This window comes from Sphaerodactylus townsendi, linkage group LG08, assembly GCF_021028975.2.
Source record: "Sphaerodactylus townsendi isolate TG3544 linkage group LG08, MPM_Stown_v2.3, whole genome shotgun sequence".
Classification (NCBI taxonomy): domain Eukaryota; kingdom Metazoa; phylum Chordata; class Lepidosauria; order Squamata; family Sphaerodactylidae; genus Sphaerodactylus; species Sphaerodactylus townsendi.
Window position 1 is genome coordinate 72,600,299 of NC_059432.1, and position 27,957 is coordinate 72,628,255.

The window sequence follows — 27,957 nt, forward strand, 5'->3', positions numbered from 1 at the left end:
TTGTAAAACTGGGGAAAAAAAGCACTGAAGAACTGTGGGCTGCTATGACTTCTTTCTGTGGAAGCCGGAAATCAAGAGCAGAGCAAGGTTCCACTGTTAACACAACAGGCTCATAGGATCCAACTTCTAGAAACCATGAGCTTGAAAACACACGGAGGCAAAATCCATGAGGGGTAATGCAGGATGCCAAGAAAATGTTTTGTACACCTTTTCTCTGCCTGAATGTTCTCCCATGGAACTACCTCTCCCATCATTTTTCTCACAGTAGGGGTTGCTTCCATTTATAAGCCTTATATAGTGGGGACTGGTTCAGGGAATATGGTGGCTGGATCTTTGGTGCCATCTAGCCTGGTACTGTGTACTACTCTAACAGCAGCTCTCCAGAGTCCCAGTGACAGGAGGACCCTTCCCACCGCCAAAGATCCTTTATCTGGACTTGGCTTGGATTGAAACTGGAACCTTCTGCACATGTTCTAGAGCTGCATGCCCTCTCCGCACTATGAAAATCTACTTGGAAGGATTCAGGGGAAAGTTCAGCAACCCGCTCTCACTCATTCATGCTGTGCTTTTAATTCACCACCACCACCCATTTACCTCAAAGGAAATAACCACCTATCAGTTTTAACATATGGGTCATCATGCCATAATGTCTACATTTTAGTCTGTGCTTAGGCAAGACGTTATTCATGAACATGTTTTTTTAAAAGGGCAAAGAATCAACCAAAACAGGCTGCACTGAAACACAAAAGCAAAACACAGTATTACTGCTTGAATTATCCGTTTTATTTTTTCCTTGAAGAAGTGAAACATTCATTGCTGATGTATAATTCAATGTACAAAATGATCACCATTCTTCTAGAACCCTGTGAAAACTTGCTGCCATTTTAATTTAGACAGCTGGGGAGACAAGAAGCTACTGCAAGCCATGTAAAAATATCTGTTTATTATTAAAAAGACTATGGCATTTTTTTCATCTGCACAGTGAGCCCTGACCTGACCTGACACTAGAATAAACAGGCTCCCTTCAGAGGGAGGTGCTTCCAACAGAGCAGCTGGGTGAGTGGGGGTCTGGCAAAAGAACAAGGGAAGGAAGGGGATGAAGAGGGAGAAGCAGAGAGAGAAGAAACTAAGGAGTTTTTATCCTGAGGGATAGAACATTTCTAAACAGGAGGGTCCTGGATAGAAATGTTGTGAAGACAGAGAAAGGCAGCTGGCAGAAGAGTGGCCATCTTCTGACATAAATGTTCAATCCTGAGGGTTACTGGGACTTCTGCTGTGATTGTCAGAAAAAATGGCTTCTCGGTGGCTATGAGAACACAACCTGCCTATAGTTTGTGAGTCAGGACAGTGACGTAGCTATAGATTTTTTATGGGGTGGTTTCGGGGGCATGGCCACATCCCCACCACCCCTGGGTGTGTGGCCACACCTCCCCAAGCTCCGCCCCCTGCCTCAGTGCTCCAAGGCAGGGGATGGCAGTCTCCCCTACCCCCCCCCCCCCACCAGCTGGGAGCCCAGCTGGCAGCCGGCAGTCCCTTCTTCCCTTCCCTACAGGGAGAAGAGACTGCAGTCCCCAGTCTCAGAGAGCTACTTTTATAAGCAATGAGGCCAGGGGGTGGGGCTTGGGAGACACGGCCACGCCCCAGGCGTGGGGGGGCATGGCCACATCTCCCAAGCCCCGCCTCAGGGCTTATAAAAGCAACTCTCCGAGGCCGGGGATTGCAGTCTCTTCTCCCCGGAGGAGAGGGAAGAAGGGACTGCTGGCTGGGAGCCCAACCAGTGGGGGGGGAGGGGGCAAAGGGGCAGAGCTTTGGACATGTAATGGGGGGGAGGTTTGAACCCGTAAAACCTTACCTACGTCCTTGAGTCAGGACCTAGAGATTAAGGAGACTTTCTTCTCTTTTCACACTGATTAAGACTGATTTATATAAATTTTATTTCCACTGTTTTGTTTGAAATTCCCACTGCATATTTCAATAAAAGTAATTTGTTTAAGTTTTGGTTGTGGTGGGTTTTCTGGACTGTGTGGCCGTGGTCTGGTGCATCTTGTTCCTAACGTTTCGCCTGCATCTGTGGCTGGCATCTTCAGAGGTGTATCACAGAGGGAAGTTACACACTGTGTCAAGATCCACCAGACCACGGCCACACAGCCCGGAATACACACCAGAACCAGTTGAATCCGGCCGTGAAAGCCTTCGACAATACATTGTTTAAGTTTTGTTTGCGGGTATCCACAATTCTATGACTGCTTACCTGGCCCTTTTAAGGCTAAAGATGCTACATTTTGGGGAGGCCCTCTGTCATAGGTGAAGTCACAGGATGGTACCCCTGTTGAAATCAGAATGGGCTGTATTATAACACTTGACGTACTCTGTGACACTGTCCAAATTCCTGGGACTTTTTTCCTCTAAATGCTCTGCTCTACCCTTTCTTGCTGCACAGCAGTCTTACGAGTGCATGGCTCAGAGCAAAATCCTCAGAACAAGGAGAAATTTAAACTTTGAAAATCAAATGGCTGAAGTGATACTCTTCCCAGTCTGTCCAAAACGTATGATGGCAGGCAAGATTGGAAGTGCAGCAATTCCTTTACCCAGGCAAAAGAAATGCAAATCTCTGGATCAGTTGGTTCATGGCTAAGAACTAGAAAACAGAACACAGTACTAGAACACACCTGTCCAAACATTACAGATTCTTCCCCTGCAGGCAGATTCATTCTGATTTGACTGGTAATGTCTTGTAAGGGTTTAGAATGCCTTTGGGGTCCAGCATGGCCTTGAACTGCTGCATGAGAAGAACAGCCTCCTGTGGCTTACTGTAGTGTATAAAATGCTTCTTCTTGAAGCCCAGCCCATGTTCTGCACTGATACTTCCACGATACTGGGATGTCCATTCGTACACATAGGGTTCAATGGCTTCCAGAAGGGAATGACTGTAAGATTCTGCTGTAATGTTCAGATGCAAGTTTCCATCTCCTGCCAAAGCAAACCAGACCTTGAAACTGGATGGCTTCAAAAGAAGAACGTAAGCTAGCTGTGCTATGCAACAGTGCTTCATATTTCCACTCCATATTTCCAAGGGGTAGACTAGCTTTCTTCAGTCCTCAAGAATCTCACCTGCTTTCCAGTTAAAACCAGAAATTCCAGCACTAGTTCAGATTGCTCCTTAAATACTTAAAAGGTTATGAGCATTAGTTACAAAGCGACAGGGAAGAGAATACACATAAGTGAAGAACAGTTTCTATCCCATTTTTGGCTCACACTTTCTTCAAAAATGTCAGAGAAACAGCTACCCTCAGATCATGAGGTTGCTGTTATGTCTAGTTTGGCCCTACGGTGAGAAACAAGAGCTGAACCAAGTCAGTCTCTTAGCCACTATACTACCCTTAACCCAAAACAATAAAGGATCTTTTTAACATCCTCTCCAACTCACCAAGATGGCCATAGCCCACAACATTCTTGGCACTTCTGCCCAGCTTTGTCCTCATGTCAGTCACAAGATCATAAATTTTCTCCACAGGAAGTGAAATGTCATATTTGTAAACATATCCCTCACACGTTAGGGCCTCTGTGATTCGCTCCCGTAAAGCCCACAGCATCTGCCATTAATCAAAGCTGTAAATTAGATGGAATCAAAATGGATCGAATTTCTTCTTTTCATTCCCCATGAAATGGATGTACAAAAGGGGCCTGCTGCCTGTATGCTGCTGGACTAGTGTTGACATAGGTGAGCGGTTGAAAGCACTGGTTATTGTAAACCTGCTTGAAATTCAATGGTTCACCAAAAGGTAATTCACTAGTGGTGGAAATGACCGTGCAAGTGTCAGCTCCTCTCTCTTGTAGCATTCTTGGCATTCTACTACACTTTTCAGCCCTTTGTTAATTTGAAACAACATCTAGCTTTTAAAATACAGAATTCCTGTTTTGCTTTATGAGAAGATTTTACTTCTATTGCACAGGACAGAGAAAGCCAATGCAATTTTACTACTGGAACATTTTAAAATAGCACATTTTTTTATCAACCCAAATCCAACACAATGAGCTATTTGGGACAGCCACCAGCTTTGTAACTTCACAGCCGTATCACTTCTATTGCCACAGGTTACACACCAGTCACCATCAGACAGAGGATGCCCTGCCTAATGCATATCTTTTACATACATATGGCTTCCAATTCATGCTAAGAGCCAAAGAGATTATTATGCATAGCTAGTTCTTATGTTCTTATGTGCCTCAGAAGCTAGAGATTGTTCTCTGAACACTTGTGAGTCCAAAACCAGTTTGGCATGAGATCTGAGAAAGAGAAAGCAATAAAGAAACAACAGATTTTTCCCCTTTGAATGTAGCGTATTTTGAGATCAGTGGGGAAATAGATGAACATCTATCAGTTAGAGCAGTGACATTACCTTTATTTTTTTATCATCTGAAGCCAAAGTTCCATCTGTCACCAAATTAGAGGTCATGACATGGTCCAGGAAGTTGCTCAGTTTTTCCTCATCATGGACAGAATTAGAACCTGAGGTCTCAACTAAGATATAAAATGGGCTTTCTGGAAATGTGAGAGAAAAATTAGTGAATCACAATCACCAGAAATATATTGTGATGATGATTCAAAATAGATATCCTTCCTCCTCAATAAAATACTCTCAGAGGCGGAGCTACCAGAGGACAGGGGGCGCGCATTGCACCGGGCACGTGCCTGGGGGGTGGAAAATCGCCTCCCCTTTGGTGCCCCTTGCCCACCCCCACACTTACCTTAGTTCAGCTTGAAAGTGAAGGCTGGAAAAGCGGCCTGTTCACTTGAGGCTGAAAACAGCCCCAAGGTCTCCTGGGAAGTGTAGTTCCCACCAGGCCATTTTCAGCCTCAAGTGAACAGGTTGCTTTTTCCAGCCTGCACTTTCAGGCTAAACAAAGGTATGTGTGTTGGAGGTGGGGCACGCGGGAAACACAGAGTGCGCACCAGGCGCAGTATGGCCACGCTACGCCTCTGAATACTCTCGAGGCAACTTACACAGATCAATCAATTACATGAAATGCTACATAATCAGTAGCATAAAAGGAGCAAAAGCAAATATAAGTGACTGAAATCATGCAACAGTAGCACCCAGATTAAAAATTAATGGTTAAAAGAAAAATGGTAACAGGCAGAACAGAACACATCAAGTTCCAACCTTAAATGCTTGGGAGAGTAAAAATGTTTGTGTTCGGCACAGCAAATCTGGACCAGGAAAATTTATATGGAGATGCAGTTCCATGGTCTTAGCACCGCTACAAAAAAGACATCATCCCTGGTGCTCACCCACCTGACTTCTGAAAATGACCAGAAGATGATCTTAGACAGAAGGCAGGTTTGTATGAGTGAAGGCAATCTTTCAAAATTTTTAATATAAGCCTTTGTATTATGTAGGGTACTCTAAAATGGTAGTTTTAAAATGTGTATAATATGACTTTAAGTGACTGGCTTTAATTTCTTGTACCACTCAGCTCCATACATTATAATTCATTTGAATTATTTCCACTGCACCAGGCAGAAATTGGGAAAGTAATGAATATTTAAAATGTTACATTTTCTTAAACGAATCCCACCCAATCATTTTTAAAAACACAAAACCCAATGTACAATGTGACCATGAGACAAAATGAACCTAGATTACATCAGACAACTGAGTGGCCAACTGGTAAATTTCAACACAGACATCAGTTTTATGTAACTGTGCTGCATGGACAAGTGGAATTGGGGATGTAACTCCTTCAGTAGCTTTTGCACATGACTATTTAGTACCTGCCACTGGGTTGACCAGTTTGAGATGTCCTTTAACCAGCTTCATGCACTCATTGTCCATGAACTCATATGCAGACAGGATCTCTCCCAGCATCCCCTTGCAAGTAGTGAAGGTTCTCAAGACCTGAGAAAAACCTGGACAACCTTTGCAAAGGCAAATTAAAATAAAAGAATTACTATTTTAATGCAGTCATAGAACTTCCTTATATTAACAGTTCTTAAATTCAGTGGCATAGCACCCAGGGGATGTGGGTGGTGGCAGTGGTGTGTGTCTTACCCCAAGGGCACACCACTGCAGGAGTGTGGTGGGGGCAGGGGGTGTTTTGGAGGCATTTCGGGGACGTGGTGGGTGCAGTTCCCCCTCGCTATGGCTCTGCTTAAATTGATGATAGTTTTGCTAATCTCTTTCTCTGCTCTTGCCTCACACACATCAACCTTCACCCCTGTCCACTTCTTTGTTATCACATCAAGTTATAATTAGCTTTAATCCTTGAAGGATCACTACTGTTTTCAAATAGGGCTGCATCGAAGTACAGTCTTCTGAAACATCTTTAACAGAGCTGTGTTATCACAAGCAGTTTCAAACAGGAGGCCGAGAAGAAAACTGGAGATATGTTCTTACCAAGAAATGCCAGATTCACAGCTTTGGGTTTTCGTGGACAGAGGATTGAAACAGCCGTAACAATTCCCAAGGTCCCCTCTGATCCAATGAAGAGCTGTTTCAAGTCATAGCCAGTATTGTCCTTACGCAGAGATGTCAAACAATTGAGAATGGAACCATCAGCCAGCACCTGGAAATAGATCCTTCATTGGTTTTCTTAAAATAGAACAAACAGGCTACCATAATGCAATCTGTGCATTATGCAAGTCTATGCAATCCATTTTAAATTCAGAATTCTAACAAAAGCTTGGTCTATGGAAAAGTTTATTTTAAAATCTCAGCAAAATTATACTTGAAATAGGAGAAGATTATAATTCAGTGAGTAAGAGAAAGGCAAATACAGAATGGCAGTAAACAGAGACAGGAATCAGACAGAACAGAGGGAGAAGCTTTTAGACTTTTCTCTTACCACTTCTAAACCCAGGACTGTCCCTCGGAGGGAGCCGTACCTCAGCAGTCGCAAGCCACCAGCATTTGTTGCCACATTGCCACCAATATGGCAACTGCCCTTTGCTGCTAAATCAAGAGGCATAATGAAGTCTAGCTGTTCCAGATACTGGTTGAGGTTTTCTAAAATGCAGCCAGCCTGACAAACCAAGATCCCTGAAAAAGCAAGCATCAAGTTACACTCTGAAGGCCAAACAATATGGTTATAGTTATATATGGTTATGATTATATTTCTAACTAATGGGGGAATACTTATTTTCACAAAGAAACAACACAGCAGCTAGTGGGCCTTTCCCCATGAATTGTTTTCTTGATGTAAATCACTCCTTCAAGCTTCTGTTTGCTCCAAAGCTGGGAAAATAAATGTGCTAGCATTCCTTCCTCAAACCTCAGGAGAATCAGTCATGGATCTCCTGTCAGAACACATTATTAGACCCTGAAAAATGATGCAAATGTACATTTTTAGTAGTGCAGTACCCCACCCAAAGTAATCCCCTTATGATGTAGGGCTCTGTCCTTTCTCTTCTTTGAAGGGAAGATGAGGTACTTGACAGCACAGAAACCATTTATCTCCCTTTGCCTCAGTAACACTTTCAAGAGCTAGAGCAGCTTTCATTTGCATACCTGTCCACTTCTAATTTAATGGCATCTCCAGCATTAGAGATGTTGGGTCATTTCTAGCAGCAGCCATTGTGGCCTTATTCTTTGTCATCAGGTAGAGCTGAACTAACAGCTTTGGTCAGATAACACCCTCCTTGACTCCTATCTATTGCTAATAGGAACTGGCATAATGTTCCTAAAAAGCAAGAAAATCAGATATGATTTGGAAGATTCAAATCTTACTCTACCACAAACTCACTAACAACACAGTTCTAAGTAAAGTTATACCTGTCTAAGGCCATTAAAATCAATGGACTTACAAGGGTGCAACTCCACTTAGGATAGTTTCAGTGTATAGCTGTAGAAGTAGCATGGTACAGCTGTCAAGAGTGGTGGACTCTAATCTGGAGAACCAAGTTTGTTTTCCCACTCCTATACATGAAGCCTGCTGAGAGACCTTGGGCTAGTCACAGTTCTCTCAGAACTCTCTCAGCCCCACCTACCTCACAAGGTGTCTGCTATGGAAGAAGAAAATGAAAGGAGTTTCTAAGGCCCTTTGAGTCTCCTTACAGTTGAGAAAAGTGGGGTATCAATCCAAACTCTTCTTCTCCTCTTCTTAAAAGAACAAGATTTGAGTCTAGTAGCATCTTGAAGATTAACAATATTTCCAAAATAAACTTTCAAGAGTCAAAGCAGATGAAGGGAGTTTTGACTCTCGAAAGCGTATGCTCTGGGAGATCTGGTTGATCTTTAAGGTGATACTGTCTTTCTCTTCCACTTAGAACTGCAATGTCAGTGGCCTTAAGCAAGTCTGTCTCTCTCAGCCTCAGTTCCCCATTTTCAACAAGGGAATAACACTGACCAACTTTTTAGAGTTGTTATAAATATTGCAGCAAGATAATATGCACTTTAGACATTTGGACCCCCACCCCACCCCCATCAATTTTGCCAGGACTTCCAGGTCCTGTAAACTTCCGTCTTATCCTTCCAGAAAAAAACCTTTCCACAGGATGGTAAACTTTAAAGTGTAACCAGATGAGCTATTTTTCTTACAAAAATATATTTACCAGAAACAGTGTCGAAGCTGATGATCTGGTTCATAAGAGCTGTGGAAAGAATGATCTCATCAAAGACAGGTACACTGCCCCCAACGAGACAAGTGTTACCCCCTTGAGGGTTCACAGCCAAGTTCCTCTCACTGCAGTACCTGAAAAGGAACACATTTTGCCCATGGGGATCTTGTTCCAAAGGGCAAAGATACCTTTGAATATATGGTTCTTGAGAACTTCAAAACAACTCAAGACCTAATGGCAACTGTAGATTGGTAGCTTCTACCATATTTACTTTAGGAACTTTTAAAATACACTATCACACCTCATACCAATATGTCATGGGGGGATTATAGAATACTGTGACTTTGCAACGGGACATGGAGCCCATTAACACATGCAAATCCTTTTTTCCAACAACAGTCTATGGGAGAGTATGCAGCTGCATGGAGAAGCATTAGTGGTAGTATTGAGTCTAGATCACTAGAATCACAGCTCAGGATGGTTCAAATTATCCACATTCTCATCAGCTTTCACACAGCATGGCCAATTGGCCCATGCTGACAGAGGCTGATGGGAATTGTAGTTCCTGGAACATCTGGAGAGCCAACAGGTTCCTACCTCCTGATCTAGATTATAGGTCATTGGGTTCGGCAAGCCTTCCAGATGGACTACAGTTCCCATCATCCTGCATGATGCTGGCAGGGGATGATGGGAACTGTAATCCATAACATCTGGAGGGCCGCGAGTTTGACACCTAGACGGTCACAATGATTCCCATGGTTGCCATGATGGAAGAAAAGTAGCTGCAACTGCAGAGGCGTTTCCAGCTGTCTCAACATGCTGTCTCGTTCACATTGCTTTGCCATGTGGTCACATGCCTACATACATGAAACACAGCCTGCATGTGTGTACTGTTCCTAAGACAACCTGAATCCTAGCCTTTGACTGGAACTGAGAGTACAAATATTTTCAAGCAGTATTTTGATGGCAGAGTTTACTTTATGCTTCCTCAAAGGACAACTGGACACCATTTTTTATTTTAATCTAGCTACTACCCAGAGTCTTTTCAAAGCTATTGAAGATTTCCCTTTGTACAGATGGTGCAAACCACACAGGTTCATCTATGTTTTTACTGGGGAACAACCCTACACTCATCCCCTACAAGTCTACCATAGAACCTCCAGGGCTGAAGAACTGATAAATTAAGGCCCCTTCCGCACACGCAAAATAATGCGTTTTCAAACCACTTTCACAACTGTTTGCAAGTGGATTTTGCCATTCCGCACAGCTTCAAAGAGCACTGAAAGCAGTTTGAAAGTGCATTATTCTGCATGTGCGGAATGAGCCTTAGTTTCAGAGACACGTGTCCACATTAGGAAATTTATTTCCTTTAAAATTCATTTTACATGAACTTAATTCATTCAGTATTAAAGACTCAAGACTATGTCAGCTAGTCAGTCATTCTCCCTTAAGATCTGGAACATAACTCCTTAACACTCTTTACTGCCTGTACTGTTCTCTGTACTAAAGAGCAAAGCTGAAGAAAGGACTCTTCTTTACTGAGGGCTCTTACTACAGCTCCGGTGGAGTAATTGTGGGCATCAGAGAAGAACTGTGGCCATCGGAGAAGAAAGAGCTTCTCTGACTTAAGGTAAGTGCTCCTGAACAATGCTTATAGAAATCTCTCCCACATCTTGCTTATATTCATGTAACTACAGCTTAAATTACCTGAGAACCTCAGATATTTCCATTGTTGTCCGTGGCTTCAGCAACACTTTACTGCAACCTGTAACATAACAAAATGTGATTATATATATTTGGAGTGGTTCGTGCGGCTGGCTATATCATGTCACTCATCCATGCCAATCACATTATATTTCCGGTTAAGACATTGTATCCAGGTAGAAATGAAAGTCAGTGCAGAACAGCGGTTAGAATGTAGAACTATGAATGGGAAACCAAGGTTCAAGTCCCTGATCTGCAAGGAAGTACAATAGAAGACATAAAAGGAGCCCTGTAGAATCAGACCAGTGGGCCATCCTGTTCCATACAGCAGCCAACAAGTCAAGGCCTTCCATGGATGTTGCCTCCAAGTAATCATACTTAGAGATTTACTACCTCTAAATATGGAAGTTCCCTTTAGTTGGCATGGCTAGTAGCAATTAATCTGTCCAATGTTATTTAACATTGTCCATACTCATGGCCATCATACTGTCAACTATCAGTGAATTCCACTTTCACTACTCACTGAAGAAAAAAGTATGTTTGTCTGTCCCACCTACTTTATTGGGTGACCTGGGGCCAGACATATTTTGTCACCTTAACCTACCCCACAAGGGTGTTGAGACAAAACAGAAGAGAGAACATGTCCTTTATCCTGACCTCTTTGGAAGTAAGGTGGAATACGTGATAGAAAAATGTTACTTTATAATTGAAATACATTTTTAAAGGAAGTCAGCAGAATGCCATTTAAGAAGGGACTGTAACTAGTTAGCATTGTTCAACTCAAACGTTAAAATACCCTACCTCTCACAGTCTTCAACCAGTCCACATTGAAGGGTTTCAGCTCATCAGCATCAGTCATGACTCTGCCAGGCATAAGGCGCTCAAAGAATGACAAATCTCTATCAGAAACATGGGCAAAGGGGAACCTCTGCACTTGGTATCGTTCACTGGTCAACATCACTTCCTGGAAGCAAAGCAGGGTGAGATGCAGAGATCTGCTGGTCATGTGACTGATGCCGGATGGGATTTGTCTCTTTAATAGTTGTGTGTCTTTCTTCTTAAGTTGATACATGGCTGCAGAGCCCATCTGTGTATTCAAAGCTTTTCTGTGGTACCCTGTGGGCAACTTTGATGGGGTCCACATCTGGCAGCGTCGAACAAGGATGGAAGCAGCCATGGTTCACCTGCAGTTCAGAAGACAGGTTAACAGTCTAATTCCTTCTCTTCAAAAAGCACTCAAATGCAGACTTTTCTTTCCAGTGACCTTGTGGCAGCAGAGGTGAAAGTATTCCTTGACACATGTAGGATAGCTTCAGAATCTCACAACCAGTGACTGAATAAACTTCCCTTATGATAGTACTTAGGAAAGCCAAAGGCATAGAGATGTTTGGGGCATTTGTATATATGTGTACAAATTCCAGAGCAGAAAGACTCACAAGGGGTTCTATGGAATAAAACTACTCACATAAAGGTGTCTTTAAAAAACAACAGCAACTTAACGACACACCAATAAAGCACCACAGATTTAAAGCCCAGCTAAAAAGCTGTAAGATGAACACGATAAATGTACTTTAAACGGCAGTTATTTTTACATATATCCTTGAACACACCACAAACTGAACATTTCTTAGGATCTGGGCATCCTGACTTATTGGAGTTCTTTGCATGAAGTAGAGTCAAGATGTTAGTCTGTGGTAACAAAACCAAAAAGGCGCCTTGTTGCATGCTCAAAAATAACAGATTTTTTGAAGCATAAACTGCTGAGGGCCTCAGCTGTCTATCAGGCATCATTAAAATGATGTTAGTCTCATGAAAGAGGCACTGTCTTCCACTGAGGTCCCTTGTAGTGTGGACAGAGATCCAGAATGCCTCCATTCTCTTCTTCCTACACCACATCAGCCTTTCCCGTATCACAGTTGGAAGGCAACACATATATTCCATGCAACACAATTTTATAAACATAAACACCCCAAAGTGCAACCCAACTGTGACTAAAGCATGTGAATGCACAGAACATACAAGGGGAAAGACACAGGTACTCATATATTTTTAGTTTTTGTTCAAAAAGCAGCTCAGACAGGTGGTGTTTCTCAGGAAAAAAGTGTGTTGGGAAACAGATAACCTGGATCTCCTCTTCCTGCTCAAACTTTCAAATGAGTCTGGAGTTCAGTAACTTATTTGGATTTTAAAAAGCAAAATGAAACAACGCTCCCGCCCCCGGGAAAACATTACACAACTGAGAGCCACGTGGAATTTGTACAGAGGGCACCCTTCTCGATCGACCCAAAATATGGAAATCGATTCTCCACTACCCTTAGTGCAATGTATCTACTATGTCAATTACAGACAAACAGATTGTTATGGGGCAATTCAACCCAACAAGAAACGTCCTTGCAATTTGGCCTCCCCACTTCGTTCCTAGCATTTTAAAGAGGGAAACATCCTTGCGTTTAACACACTTTTTCTTCTTGAAAGTCAGTTTTGATTGCAAAACGCGGAAGTGGAAAAGTCACCCCTCTTTCCCTGCAAGGCCTCGATGCAATTTGAGGCTGCACGAGCCAGCCCTTTACATTTTACACAGAGACTGAGATGCGTGACTGTGTCGTCACTTTTATTTTCGCACGGGTCGCACGTACCTTGGAGGGAAGGTGTTTACAAGTAACTGAAGATCGAGGCGTTATCTAGGTGCATCTAAGCACTTTAGGAGAGAAATGCAGGCTACAATGCAATATACTTAACTGGGATTAAGAGGTTTTATTTATGAGTACACAATCCCAGGATTGCATGTGATTGCATGGGTCAGTGTCAGAGTGAGGAAACAGCTCAGTCGTCCTAGGGTTTGACGGAACAGTAGAATAGAGCTGATGTTTAACACGGGCTGGGAAATCCCAAGCACCGGAAGACGCTATACTAACCTTTAACTAGAGACCGAAGGCAGTTCATGCATTTTCTTCCGCCACTGATCCAAAAAATCTGCCGATCAAACAGCGCCCCTCTTCCTTTTTGTCTTCTCTAGATCAAATAGATACGGGAAGCATTGCGGGAGTGTAAATAAACGGTGACTTGTTCCAGCCACGCATGCGTGTTACAATAGAATAGACGGGGAAGCAGGCAGAAAGGGAAAGATCCTACCGTATCTTAGAAACCGCTTTCCTTCCCCTAAACTAGTGCTATGTTTGTGTATTCTGAGTGTCAGCAAGCTCTTCAAGGCCACAGAAATATCTTTCCCAGCTTGGCTGACCGGAATCTTTTTAACTGCGGATCGCAGACAGCGTGGATTCTGCAGTTGAAACTGTTCACCCTACAAATCTGCAGTTATATGGCTCAGTTGGGGACATATCATTTGAGAGTCATAAAGTCTTAACCACAGAATACAAGCCTCTGGAGAGGGATTTTCATTAATGCTCCCCTTTCTCCAGTGTCACAACTCTGAATAGGGGACCAAATAGGGAGGGCCAATCAGAGATATCCTGTATTTTTTCTAAGCCAGCCCTTAATACATGTTAATGTACACCTAACGTATTATGCAAGATGCTATCTAATAAGTTCCAAAGAATGAATCCAGTGCATTCATTCAGTCTAGTGCATTATTAAGGGTTGGTTGTTCATCACGAATGGTAGCTGTAGTTATAGCATTCTTTCTGGGTTTAAAATGATACAAAATAAAATATTGTTTAACTGTTTGTCTCCTGGCTACATATCTTCTCATATGTGCTTCTGAGATTAGTTTGCCATTTCATAGGATTCAGGATTCTGTGCCATGATTACCTTTCCATGTTCACTTAGGGAAGTTGACAATGCAGCTAGTGAGAACTTTTAGAATAATAGTGAATTACAAACTCAAAGTTCATGTAAGCAACTTTGAAAGTATTAGCACACTGAGCACAGAAGAAATAGTTAATCTCAGAAACAATTAAAAATGAAAATCAGATGCTTGTGTCCAAAAATATTTTATTTATAACAATATACCTATTATTTTTATAACATGATCAAAAATACAGGTATACATTCTCACATTTTGTAATAAAAAGATTTCTAATATTCTCTTCCATGTAAAAGAAAACATAATTTTAATTCCTTTGCAAGGAAATATAGCCTGCCCAGAACTCTGAATAATAGGGGAGCAGGCTGACTGTCACAAAATATGTAAATTAATATACTGTCTTCAATTGTTTCCTTTATTTCAAATCCTAACAAGCTATTAAACAAAATACATTCAAAATTCAGGAGAACATATTCTCCACATGTCAGAATCAACAGGATTGTTGATAAATCAATAGGAACTTAAAAACCCTGGTTCATAAATTAGCTTAGAGGTGGTGGTATTTACTTGTATTGCTCAGTATAATACTATAGTATTATTCTAGAAACTGGGCTGCACGTTCCCCCCAAAAAACCTTAATTACTATTTTGAAGCCTCCCAAAGGGGAAAAAAAACCTAATTCCTCTGGTCTGATCCATGACATTATCTTTAGTTTATGGTAAAGTAACAGTCTAGTTTGCTTCTCTAGTTACATAGCAGCATTAATTGCTTATCAAAAAACACATCTTGGGGATGTGTCAACCTATAGCGCTATTCCTCTGTTAATTAAGACTTGGCATAATTGGAAGAAAGGGGAAATAGATCTTGAAAGTCCCTGCTGCTATATTAGCAACTAGCAAGTTAAAGGCCAGGAACATTACTCATTGATTAACTAACGATACTGTGAGGCCTCACAAAAAAATTTGCCTCTTTTTGTAACAAAGTAATCCCTCAACTAAAACTTTTAGTAGACCTGTATGTACAACAAGCCACCAAGTCAAATACAGCCATTTATGATGGCCCACTGCGTGTTTAATAAACCTCTCTTTTTTTTTGGTGTCTGCATGGAAGATCACAATATGTGGCTAGTGGATGTATGCTGTTTAGTGGATCACAATTTGTGCAGGGCTACTTTCATATAAACTAAGCAACAGTACACACTCTCATGTTAAATGAACGTGCTCCGCATTAGATGTATAAAAGGAAATCTCCCTTATGGGACAGGAAAGTGATGACAGAGAGGGTGTAATGTTGTTCCAGGTGTATGCACATGATATCAAGAGGATAACTATTTCAAAATTACAACATTTTTATGCAAATATTTATGCAGAAAACAGAAAAAGTATAAAGCAAAGGACATTTTCCCACCCTACATCTTATGACAGCAATGCAAATCTGAACAAGCGAACAAACAAAAAACCAGCCACAGAAAACCGAAGTGATACAAACAAAGATTGAATTACATTATCTGCTAAAAAGGAGTGTGATGTGAAGAACGGACTGTTCGTTCTTTCATAGCAAAGTGCAAACCACCTTCTTTTAGTAATAGTTTTTCTAATATTTTAAAGCTTGAATTGACTACAGAATTAATACTTCCCTGTTTTCCATAACATCGAGGTTCACTGTAACATTGCAAACATCAACATGCTCAGTTGTTTACATGGAACATAAGCCACCACACTGTTACAGAGGTATAAGGGGATTCTTAACCAACAATAGCTGGCACTACTGTCTCTCTCCAGAGGACTGCTATATTTTGGTTGCTGCAACTATATACCAAAAGCCATAAGCATCTCACAATACAATTAGCCACCAGTACAGAAAGATTATTGTTCTCTCTCTTTCTAACGGCTGGTACATTTAAGATAGTTGAAGGGACACTAACAAAAGCCATCATTATCCACAGCCATATCTTTTGTCTTGCTTTGTCTCAGGAAAAATTGAATGAGTAGGGTTTTTGAAGCCCTACAAAAACCTGCTCCTCTTGTCTGAACCAGATATTAGTTTACGTGTATACATTATGCACAATGATGGCCTAACATGTCACTTACAACTATCTGAAAAAATGATTGCTGCCTCCAGCTCTATGATATTTTGATACTAAAGTTTTAATTTTATACTGGTGTATCTTGGTAAACTTTATAGTATTAGAATTTTAATAATATTATTTTAATACTAGAGGTTCTATTATTTCATAATAACAGGAATTTTTCTTTTCTCTTAATCTGTTTATTTTTAAAGCTGATTCTTCCGATGATGTGATGTGAGAGACGATTATGCATCAATAAAAATTAAACTTTATTATTGTTTCATTACTAAATTAGATTATACTTATGTTACGTTCACTTCTTGGATAGCTTGCCTTTATTAAACATTCTTATATACCATATATGGTTTCAGTGGGAACGGTATAAAGCTCAAAGGTACTGATCAGAAACAATGAGAACAAGTATAAACTTCCTGAAGTTTACTCATGGAACAATATTTAACCAGTATAGATTACTCTCTTTCTTTTTGAGCTGGGGAGTATATTGTAAAAAAAAATTATCTACTGCCTTGCAGCTTTCCTCTAAGGAAGCAAAACTGCATGCTAAAACAGCAGCATAGTAAACCTCTTTGTCAGAAGCTATAAGATTTGGAAAGGTGCAGTTAGTTTTAAAATCCTTCATGAATACTGTGCAGATTAACTATGCTTCAACCATAACAGTGTTTATTATCTTCACCTGCTACTCGATAGCCAATTCCATAGACTTCAGTGTATGTGCAGAAATTCCAGTGCAGGACTACTCTTAGTAACTCATTACATAGGTTACACTGCTATGGAAGCATAATCATAGTAGGAAAAAAATCACTAGTGAGTTTTCTCCAAATCTTCATTGCCTCCTCAGCACAGCTCCATTTATTGAAAACTACAACTGGCCACTGAACGGTTAAATACTAAATCAAATGAGAAGACAGGTCAGTAAAAATAAAATATTGCAACACATAGGAATATATTAAACTTTTTTTCTCTTTTCGGTTATAATTCCTATTGTTTCTATTTCTTCTTCTTCTCCTGAACACAGCGAGGACAATACCTAAGGACAGCAAAGGACAATGTTTAGATCCATTTAAAGTATAATGTCTTGAAAGTGTTTCACATTTGGAAATGATGTCTTCTGTTTCCTCTTCCTAACACATATTATTTCTTGCAAACTGGGAACTTTGGAGGAAAGCTCTTTGAGTTTTTCTAATTGTAAAGAACTTGTGTATGTATCTCCATTTTTATAAATAAACAACAGACAATAATTTCATCTTTTTAAAATTAAGGTACTGCCAATGAGGTCAAAAAGTTCTTGTGACAGATTGGATTATGGCCAGCGCCTGCATAACAGCTAACTCCAAAATATGGTGTTTGCAGCCTGCTGAGTAAATTCTGAAGATGGGTTTTTCAAGTCTATAAAGGGAGATCACAGATCATTCACAATTTTGACCTGAAGGTTTCATCCTCCCCTCACACACTATATATCAATGGTTTGCAGTGCTTTAATTCTTGTAATCACAGTTTCTATGGAATATCTATATAGTTGTTCTGCTTCACCTCCAAAATATATCGTGTTGATTTAGTAGTACAGCATTAAGATACTCAAAGTGTGGACTAAAACCTTGCAATAGTAACAACAACATCCTGAACCAAAATGTCAGAATTCAGAACTGAATTTTCATCATATCTGTAAAAAAAAAAACAAGAGTAAAGTTTAAAAGTTTACGATACCTACCATTTCCCTTTCGGTTTGGTGGTGAGATCTACACAAGCAAAATGAAACCATTCAATTGGACACTATGGAGGAAAGACAGAAAAATATGACTACAGTCAAACCTCAGTCTTCATTGCCCTTGGAGATCGACGGTTTTGGTCTTCACCGGTCAGCCTCTTACTAATTTGGTCGCCTTCGAGATCGATGCGGTCAGCCTCAGCTTCCGCTATTCTGAGGCGACTTTTACCTTAAGATAAGCAACCTGCATACTTCGGAGCACGGCTGCTTTCGCTCTTTATGCCACCCATCGCTGGACAGATTAGCGGCGAAAATGGAAGTTTGACTGTACTATTTTTCACACTGAACTCAAATAACAGACATCTTAAAGACTAGTCCACTTATTATAGTTTAAGCTTTTATGGACTCGATCCCATTTTGTTAGAATGCACACGGAGCTTGACAATATGGCTGGTGCAGAGCAATTTGTTACTATAAGGGGGAAAGGACATGATACACTGCAGTGACATGTAACCAAAATCAACATGTCCTTCTCCCTGACAGAATACCCTCAGAAGAAGTAATCTGCATTGGAAAAGGGATGGAAGGGAACACAATCTTTCTCATGCCATCCATTTTTCCAATGAAGCTTCACCAAAACATCTATTTATTGTTAACATTACAGGAATATGGATCTGTGTTTACAAGGTAAAGACAGGCCTTGGAGCACTAGTAGGTTAAAAGGAAAGGAAGATTGAGCGCTCGTTTCTACCATAGCTTCCAAGATCCTTTTTCCAATATAAACCATCCCTCCCTCTTTCAACAGGGAAGTGACCACCAGGTTCTTTTTACTCAGAGCTGCCATGTAACATGTAGTTCGTGGACAGAATTCCTACACATTAGATAGAGACTGTCACCTTCAGGCAAAACCCACCACTTCTGTTGTCTTTTTCCTTCCCCATCACCCTTGACTTAAATGGAAACCCAGTGCTGTCCAGTATAAAATATATGGAATCTGTTCTTTATAAAAGTTAACTTTTACTTGAAAGTTCAGTTAGATGACACATTGTTTGTTGTAAATAAATGCTCCCAAAATGTAAAGGTAATGTGTTTGTTTGTTTCAGTTTGGAGTCCTGTGTAATTCAGGAGAAACTCTCACTGGCCATTTGGATGGGATGGCTTTGCACGTTTCCCATCCCTCCCTATGCTCTTTTCCTCATACAAGTATTATTTTGCTCCTTTTTCCATAACAAAAGTTTTGGCTGAATAAAATTTCCAAATTCTACTTCTACTGGAAGACAAATTCTACTTATAAATATATAATCCAAGCCTATGCTCCAGCTCCAGCCTTCTAAAAAACCTTGGACTAAGTTTTGGATTGTGAGCCTTACATTAGATCTTGACTGGAGCCTAACACTGTTACATTTGTCTCTACTGTGGAGTAAAAATATTGTATACGGCTCTGCCAGGACACAGAAGAAAAAATACCAGCGGAAACCTTCATAAGTGGCATCTGAAGATCATGAACTGAAATGGCAGCACAAATACGCTATTGTTTTCCTTTTTTTCTACAGCACACCACATAGGTGGAACAAAGTCAGAGGCATACCTGCCAGAGGGACATGGGGTAGCCAATGTTCCTGGCACCACCTATCTGGTCACATGGGGGCCACAGGCCCACCAGGTTCCCCTCGGCTAGGCCTCACAAGAGGCCGAAGATGAGGCAGCAGGGCTGGCGCCGATGGAGGTTGGGGGGGGGGTGCGGAAGCTGCTGCCACCCCCCACCCCAGCTCAACCTCCAACAACACCAGCCCTGCTGCCTCTGAAGACGAGGCAGGAGGGCTACCACCGATGGAGGTGGGGGGGCAGCAGGAGTTGGGAGGGTGGGTTGCTGCAAGCCCCCCTGGCTCAACCTCCATCGACACCGGCTCTGCTGCCTCCAAAGATGAGGCAGCAGGGCCGACGCCAATAGAGGTTGAGCGGGGGGGGGGGGGATGGCAGCAGCCAGCAGGTCACCGCAAGCCCCTCCCCCAGACTCAACCTTCATCGGCGCCAGCCCCGCTGCCTCTGAAGACGAGGCAGCAGGGCCGCCACTGATAGAGGTTGAGTGGAGGAGGGCTGCAAGGGCGGGGCACCCGGAGCAGGTGTTGCACCTGGGTGCCATTTGCCCCCGATATACCTCTGAACAAAGCTGAAATGTTTGGTACATCTTTCTCACCACGTGATTCTGTGTTGGATGTACAGCACCCACCAGGATCTGGCTCTTAAGCAAAAGCAGGCAATTTTTTTTTTCTGAGGGAAGTACTTTGGAATGGAGTTTGACTGGGGATCGAAAGTGGCAGTATGCCCATCTCAAGAACTACTTTTGAGACCTCAAAACCTACGTCTGTGTTGTCACAGCCAATCATTTCTCCATAGGATACTTGGTGGCACAAGCAATACGTAGGTTCATTGGGATCCACTGGCATGTCCAGGACATCTGAAGGATGAACAGTGAGGATGGTTTCAGCTAATTCAGATCTGCAGTGGAATCAATACAAATAAATACTGAGTAAATCCCAATAACTCTTGGTCAGTTCAAACAGTACATTTGCTAGCTAAACTAGAAATCCTTATGAGTTATGTATAGTTTGAAGAGCAGAAATGGATGGTCTGGCTACTACAGGAGAAGGTAAAACTCAGAAATTACATTGAACACAAACCAACAAAAACTCAATACAGTGAGAAACGAAACAATTTTGTTCAAGTTACCATTTAAAAACAAAGTAATAAAATCAGACCCCTTCAAGAGCTCATCTTATTTTATCAGGGAGTGGTATGGAATTTATATTCTCAGCAGAGGCAGGTCAAGAGAATTTAACAGTGTCAGTAAAACGCAAAAAGTATCCCAGGTAAGGAATTCATTAAAGAAAACTTCAATACCTACATTGCACTATCAATATAAACACTTTAAGTAATAAATAAAAGCAATAGCAAATGCATATGGTAGCTACGGCTGGGAAAAAAGCAAGGCGTGGAACATGATTAAAAGAAGACTACTCTGAAAACTAAAGCAGTGCATCTAGGAGAGACCTCAAAAAGGTCACATGGCTTGGCTAGCACTTAAAATATGTTTTATTTATGCTAACAGTAATTTATACTGCATTCCCACAGATAATGACTGCTTGGGCTCTTATTTAATGGAATAAATAAACTTTCATGCATGAGCCAATAAAATCACTGAGATAGCTCTTAAGAAAACTGTAGATTCCAGACACTGAGCTGTACCTTCGTTTTGGTCTCTTTTTCACTGGAGCCTCTTCCTCAGATGTTCGCCGGCCTCGACCCCGGGAACTTTTTTTATCTTTCTGAGCTCGCCCCTCTGAAAGACAGTTATTTCGGGTTAACCATGTGGTAAGGGGAAAAAACCCTCTGTGTTTTTTATACTATTGCTGTTTTGAAACATCATAATGAGTAAAACAAGTATTGAATGGTGTTTTCATATATACACTTCCAGACTTTATTACACCAAAGAAGTCAGTGAAATGGACCCCACTTCTAATGTATCTTTCCCCTAAATCCCCAATGCCACTTTATCGCTGCACCAATGATGTAGATGAGAACAGAGTGGACAGAGAAGGAGGGGGTGGGACAAAGCTTAGACCCCCACCCACACTTGCAACCAACTGAGCTCACTCCACCAAACTACGCATATACAAAGTGAATGCACATACACTCCTTCCTAGACAGAACTGCTGTTTTTAACACTCTTGATCACAGCACACGCATATCCCTTGTGCACATACAGTTTATATGCATGTAGTCACTGTGCCAATGCGCAAGGAATGTATAAACCTAAGAGGGAACATGGCCATCAGCCTTGGCCATAAACCAAGGCCAGCAGGCTTTCCCCACACATGCAGGCTGTCTCTGCCCACTTTATATCAAAGTTACGGATGCTAAAAATAATTTAAAAATGACCTGTTCAGTCCAACTTAGAAGGAATAGAAGGAATAGCTCAGAAATTCAGCCCTTGACTATAAATGGAGATCAAGTGGAGCGGGTGGCTAGTTTTAAATTCCTGGGCGTTATGATTAAAGAGGATTTGACCTGGGGAGTACAGACTACCGCGGTGGTTAAGAAAGCCCAGCAAAGACTGTACTTTCTGAGACTTTTAAGGAAGCAACAACTAGATGGAAAACTTCTGGTGTCCTTTTACCGCTGTGCTATAGAGAGCGTCCTAACCTACTGCATCTGTGTATGGTTCTCCAGTTGCACAGTGGCGAATAGGAAGGCGCTCCAAAGGGTGATCAATACTGCACAAAGGATTATCGGCTGCCCTCTCCCCTCCTTGGAAGAAATCTATAATGCCCGAAGTCTAAATAAAGCCCAAAATATTCTAAGGGACCCGTCTCATCCAGCACACTCTCTTTTTAAACTGCTACCATCTGGCAGACGATACAGGGCCCTCAGAACTAGGACAAAGAGGCTTAGAGACAGCTTCTACTCTAGAGCTGTGGCTATGCTAAACTCCGCTGCTTCATATTGATGTATTTGGGGCTATGTAGGGATGGGTGGAGGATGATGATGTATGAGTCTGAAATTGCATGAGTCTGAAATTGTATGAGTCTGAAATTGTGTGCATCGAGGAATGCTGCTGTAAATTTCGTTGTGCGTGCACAATGACAATAAAATGCTTATGCTTATGCTTAACTTCCTTTGTTTTTCCCCCTTAGTTCCCTGCTGTAGGCCCCAATATGCTTTCTACAGTAGAATCTCTCTATAAAGGATCAGGGAAAAAATCCCACTGGAAAAGAAAGGCAGCGTATCAACTCAGAAAACATGCATCATAAAAAACATTTCAGGTCAGAAAGGATTCCTCTATATGAAACTATACCAGTCATAATGTACTCACTTTTCAGATTTTGCATTCCAGGGATTTCAAAATCACTGCCTTCCAGCTTATCCTTCAAGTCAGCTTCAAATCGTGCCAAGTCGGCATCCAGGCGGCGAATGTGCTTGTCTACCTGCATTACAGAGAAACCATCAGCTGCATAAAATCCTCAAAAACCACTTTGGGCAGCCATAAGATTCACAGGTAAGTGGACTGTTGTATAATTCACACTCACTGGACGCTTTCTCCTGTATTAATCACCAAGTATATACCTGCTAACATGCAGTGGTGTAGGAGGTTAGCAGCAGGAGCCGCACTGGCATAGGAGATTAAGAGCTCATGTATCTAATTTGAAGGAACCGGGTTTGATTCTCCGCTTTGCCGCCTGAGCTGTGGAGGCTTATCTGGGGAATTCAGATTAGCCTGTACACTCCCACACACGCCAGCTGGGTGATCTTGGGCTAGTCACAGCTTCTCGGAGTTCTCTCAGCCCCACCTACCTCACAAAGTGTTTTGTTGTGAGGGGGGAAGGGCAAGGAGATTGTAAACCCCTTTGAGTCTCCTACAGGAGAGAAAGGGGGGATATAAATCCAAACTCTTCTTCTTATACTAGCCATAAGCAAGTACGAAAGGGATTTTAGTCCTGGCTACTAGCTGTCTGTCTAGGAACTCCATGGCCAGTACAAACATGTTAGTTACAGGCAGTTTCTACTGGAGGAAAGTAGGGAGTTAGCTTCTCTCCACACAAGCTACTTTTCTCTACAACTAGTACAGTATGTATCAGTGCAATTCTAAGAAGGCAACTCTGCTAACTCCATGGCCTTAGAAGGATGTAACTGTGCACAGGGCTAGAGTGCATTGCCCTGTGCATACCTCTCCCAATTTCCAACTTTCATCAACTTGGTAAGCACATACTGAACAGAATCATAACCTCCCCAGATAGGTGGAGGCACAAACCCCTAGGTAGTCCATCGCATCTAGAAATAGTACTCCCATCATTTAGAGTCTCAAAGAAGTGAGGGCTTAGAACTGTCTGCAACCAATTTAGTAACAGGGACGGGGCGGTATAAAAATCGAAATAATAAATAAAATAAATAAATAAATAACATCAATAACGTAACAGTCATAACAAGCTAGTTATAGAAAACTTAATTTCAGAGAGAAAAATGATAAATGTGCAGCCTGCAAATTTAATTGGTTGGCAACACTTGACATTCTATTTTTAACATTTGTTTTTACCCTGTCATTTCCAGTTGGTAAAAAGTTAAACAGGAAAAGCTGTAGAACTCTTGCACAAAGACCAAGTCCAGTCCAATCCAGGAGGGTTGCGTGAAGAGAATGTATAAAGTAAACTGGCATAATGGAACATCCATTCCCATTGCCCTATCAGCTTACAGCTACTAGATATCCCCAAAGATCCCTGTTTGTGACCCAAGTAATAAGTAGACATGAGGAAACTATAGAAGCACAAATATTCCATTTGCCTAATCTTACCATCTCATAGGTCTGCATCGCCAGCTGCACTTTGTCATCACTGTATTCCTTACATTTTGTGTAAGCATTATGTATCTTCTGCAGAATTTCCACCCGTTGCTCTGAGGTCAGGCTCCTTACTGTAGAAATGTACTGGGCTGCAAGAATGTCAATTTCTGCCTTCTTTTCTGAAGGGCAAAAGGAAAAGATAAGTGTCAGAATAGGAAGCTGCAATTTAACCTAGTTGACGAGGGAATAAATCCCAACAAATTCTATGAGACATCTCTGAGTAAACACATTTAGGATTGGGTGACATGGTTTACAAAAGAACATGCATACCTTTCCACAGAGATTTTAAACCATACATCTACAAGATGCTACAAGAAAACATACTACAAAGCCAATGGCTTTCAAAACTAAATCGACTGCACAAGTTGCATTCTGTCCCAATCAGAATAAAAGTTACAAATGTAAATTGGACACAGAAGAAGTACATACCTCCATAACAAAACAAGAAATCTATGAACTCATTTATATACAGAAAGATCAGGCAGAGTTCCTATATAAATCTTATAACTTAAGAGCATTTACAGAGGACCAACTACATGTGTCTCCACTTTCTGAGTCAAGATGGGCAGACCTTTTCTGTTGTGGCTCCTTCACTCTGGAACTCCCATCTGGCAACCATCTGCTTGGTACCAAATCATCTAAGTTTACACTGCCTAATAAAATGCTTCAATTTACTCAAGCTTTTCATTTATAGTTTTTCTTTTTCACTCCTGAGTCTGTTAATTTAACTCACTCCGATTTGAATGATCATTTGAATTATCTATCTGTCCATTTTTTTTATCCCATACTTTCTCCAGGGAACTCAGGGTAGCATACATAGTTACCCCTCCCCATTTCATCCTCACAACAACCTACCAGCGAGACAGGTTGCACTGAAAGGATATAGTGGGTCCAGGATTACCCACCAAGCTTCCATAGCAATGGGGATTCAAACCTGCATTTCCCATATCCTACTCCAACATCCTAACCACTACACCAGACGGGCTTATTGCCAGTTTGTTATTGGTCTATTCTATGTTGTATTTTATTGTGTTTCAAAAAACAAACAAACCTGACCCTATCTTCTGAGCTCTCCAACTCATCAGCAGTGATTCCTTTGACAAGCATCCCAAACCCTTGCATAGGATTGAAGACTACAGACCATTTTGGTACCACGATTTTGGCTGCTTGATTATATAATAAAATTAATGTGTTGGGTGAAAACCCATGCCTACTTGCAATTCCACATCTAATATCTTTAGCATAACTGTGTCTGAATAAAAACCTGAGCTACGTAAGTCATACTGTTATGTCAAACTTTGTCAGACAACTCAAGCTGAAAGCACTCCTCAGACTTGTTCCTTGTCTTCCTCAAACTGCATAGGAATTATTGGGTCAGGAAGTGAGGAACAGTGTATCTGTTGATGGGTGGCTGACTGGATGCCAACCCAGATATTCTGGCCAGTTTTCTGGAGGCCATGAGCTGGATTAAGTTAAATCCTGCTAAAGTGGAGGCCCTGTGGCTGGTCTGGGAAGGCTTGCAGGGGAATGGACACCTTCTAGCTCTTGATGGGGTGCAATTAACCCCTCTGCCAAACATCAGGAGCTTGGGTGTGATACTTGATGCCTCACTATCTATGGAGGCTCACGTCACACAAGTGGCCAAACTGGGGTTTTACCATCTTTGCCAGGCCGGATTAATGGCTACTTGTCACACATTAACCTAGACACAGTGATTCATGCAACAATCACCTCCAGATTACTGTTGTAACCTGCTCTATGCTGGGCTACCCTTGAGGCTGCCCCAGAAATACCAACTGGTTAAAAATATAGCTGAACCAGTTCTTATTGGGACCTCATGGCGTGAGCATATGTATCCAGTGCTCTAACAGCGGCATTGGCTGCCAGGGGAGTAGAGTCAGACACAAGGTTTTAGTTTTATCCTTCAAAGTCCCAAGCAGGCCACCTCTCCAAATACACTCTAGCAGGGCACTTCACTCTATAGATAACAATTTGCTGGTGATCCCTGGCCTGAAAGATATCCAACTGTCCTTGACCATGGGCAGAGATTTCTCAGCTTTGGGCCCAGCCTGGAGGAATGTTCTGGTAAATGAGACCCAGGCCCTGCAGGACTTAACCCAGCTCCAAAGGCCTGTAAGATGGAGCTATTCCGTCAGGCCTATGGTTAAGGACAGCGACGGCAATTTTCCAACATAACTGGCCTCCTAGTCCCTATCTTTGGTTCTTTTGCTTCCTTTCTCCTCTTCCCCTCTTATGATTCTTTATATCCCCCAGAACTATTTTTAGGTGCTACTGAGAACATAATACATTGTACTGGGATTTTAAGTTGGATTTTCTGGGAGCCACCCTGAGCCCATAATGGGGAAGGGTGACATGTAAATCAAATAATAAAAATAAATAAATAAATCTCTGCTATTGGCTGCTTCTCACTTTTGCTTTGATAAACAGAGTAATGCCTATTCACTCAGATCCATGAAACTCTGAATGGTGAGTACAGAACAGCATTACACACTAGATTTGTGACCCAGAACATATAAACACACCTTCTGTTCTCTGATCCAGTTCACGCATAAGTTGGAAGTTTCTCTGGAGCTCACAGGGGAGGTTTTCAATGCCTGAAATGCAAAAGCACCTGTAGTCAATACAAAATATCTAGCTGGTAAACAGTTACACCTAACAAAAATGTAAAAGGCCTCTCAGCTGCCATGTCAGCCACAGCCAACTGCTTATTCCTTACACTGCATATGGTTTTCTGAGCCAGCTAATGCAGCTGCCTCTGGGCTGGCACCAAAATGGGAAGGAGATCTAGTCTGGTGGTCTACCACCAAGCTCAGTGCCCCTCTTACAGATGTTCTGTCTGCAAAGTAGAAAACTCTTGTGAGTCTGGAACAGCAACGAGGGAGTACCCTCCTAATGACACTTTAGAAGCCCAGCATATACAAAGGCTAGCAGTGTCACCCTATGCAGGATTAAACTTTTTAATGCCATTGAAGTCACAGAGATTAGAAAGGTGTAACTCTGAAATTGCAAGGATCCTTTTCTTACTCTTCGTATGTGTCTGGTCACTGGAATGCTTTAGCATCTGGAACATTCCAGTCCGCACTTTCTAATCTGTTCCGTTTCCTCATTTTTATCAGACAGGGAATATAAGTTCTAGGAGGAACTCCTCTGATGCAATGTGGAGAGATACACCTGTTGCAAGGCAGTCACGCCTGTGGCTGAGCAAGCGAAAATACTAACGTTACCATCCTCCCCAACCCGAAGCGCTCTCTCTCTCCTCAGCGCCCTTCTCGCCGATTATCTGCAGGTCACGCCCCTGCTATAAGGGGAAGGACCGGTGCCAGAAGAGAACTGGCAATCCTTGGAGGCAAATTAAGGTCCTGAGATGCTGCTCTGTTTACAAGCAGATGTAAAAGACTGGAAGGCCAGAAGCGCCCCCTGGTGGCCTAAACTGATAGCCGCAATTGCACGTGCGTCACAGACCCGGTGGGGCGCCGCGAGCTAGGAACCTCTCTCGACGCGCCCCACCGGATTTGTGACGCACGTGCAACTGCGGGCGCGCCCTCCCCGGCCGGCTAACACACCCTCCCCAGAAGTGGCCCGATCACTCACTGTCCAGGTAGTGCTCCAAGTACAAGGCGGCCGCCGCCATCCCGCGCCAGCCGCCGCCGCCTCCCCCTCGGCCCGCGCGCAGTGCTGTCACCCGGGCGGCTTCGCAATGGCCGGGTGACTCTTATTCCACAGT

General features: G+C 42.1%; 2 protein-coding genes across 4 annotated transcripts; both read right to left on the bottom strand.

Annotated features, from left to right (window-relative positions):
* Positions 1-1,910: 1,910 nt before the first annotated feature.
* D2HGDH (D-2-hydroxyglutarate dehydrogenase) lies at positions 1,911-13,324 on the bottom strand. 3 transcript variants are annotated; one of them, XM_048504987.1, is made up of 10 exons: positions 13,177-13,324; positions 11,063-11,445; positions 10,265-10,322; positions 8,552-8,691; positions 6,847-7,040; positions 6,399-6,567; positions 5,777-5,920; positions 4,401-4,543; positions 3,428-3,593; positions 1,911-2,970 (listed from the first exon to the last, which is right to left on the bottom strand). In XM_048504987.1, exons 2-10 carry the CDS (start codon positions 11,436-11,438, stop codon positions 2,708-2,710), a joined length of 1,653 nt encoding a protein of 550 aa, XP_048360944.1. In that variant the 5' UTR covers positions 11,439-11,445; positions 13,177-13,324; the 3' UTR covers positions 1,911-2,707. The 3 variants fall into 3 exon arrangements, with proteins under 3 accessions (XP_048360944.1, XP_048360945.1, XP_048360946.1); XM_048504988.1 differs by lacking the exon at positions 13,177-13,324 and adding an exon at positions 12,898-13,058; XM_048504989.1 differs by lacking the exons at positions 11,063-11,445; positions 13,177-13,324 and having other exon boundaries at positions 8,552-8,590; positions 10,265-10,316.
* An 871-nt stretch (positions 13,325-14,195) lies between these two features.
* On the bottom strand, positions 14,196-27,944 carry ING5 (inhibitor of growth family member 5). The gene is made up of 8 exons (XM_048506188.1): positions 27,825-27,944; positions 26,756-26,827; positions 24,165-24,331; positions 22,692-22,803; positions 21,065-21,158; positions 20,182-20,317; positions 17,822-17,883; positions 14,196-17,140 (listed from the first exon to the last, which is right to left on the bottom strand). Exons 1-8 carry the CDS (start codon positions 27,862-27,864, stop codon positions 17,101-17,103), a joined length of 723 nt encoding a protein of 240 aa, XP_048362145.1. The 5' UTR covers positions 27,865-27,944; the 3' UTR covers positions 14,196-17,100.
* Between the last annotated feature and the right edge of the window lie 13 nt (positions 27,945-27,957).

Coding starts and splice junctions, on each gene's coding strand:
- D2HGDH (XM_048504987.1), bottom strand. CDS start 11,438: ATGGCTGCTTCCATCCTTGTTCGACGCTGCCAGATGTGGACCCCATCA. Junction 8,692..10,264: donor GAAATATCTGAGGTTCTCAG/GTAATTTAAGCT, acceptor GTTCCTTTTCAG/GTACTGCAGTGAGAGGAACT. Junction 4,544..5,776: donor ACTGGTCAACCCAGTGGCAG/GTACTAAATAGT, acceptor TCACATTTCCAG/AAAGCCCATTTTATATCTTA.
- ING5 (XM_048506188.1), bottom strand. CDS start 27,864: ATGGCGGCGGCCGCCTTGTACTTGGAGCACTACCTGGACA. Junction 21,159..22,691: donor TGGAATGCAAAATCTGAAAA/GTGAGTACATTA, acceptor ACTGTCTTTCAG/AGGGGCGAGCTCAGAAAGAT. Junction 17,141..17,821: donor ACCAAACCGAAAGGGAAATG/GTAGGTATCGTA, acceptor TGCTGTCCTTAG/GTATTGTCCTCGCTGTGTTC.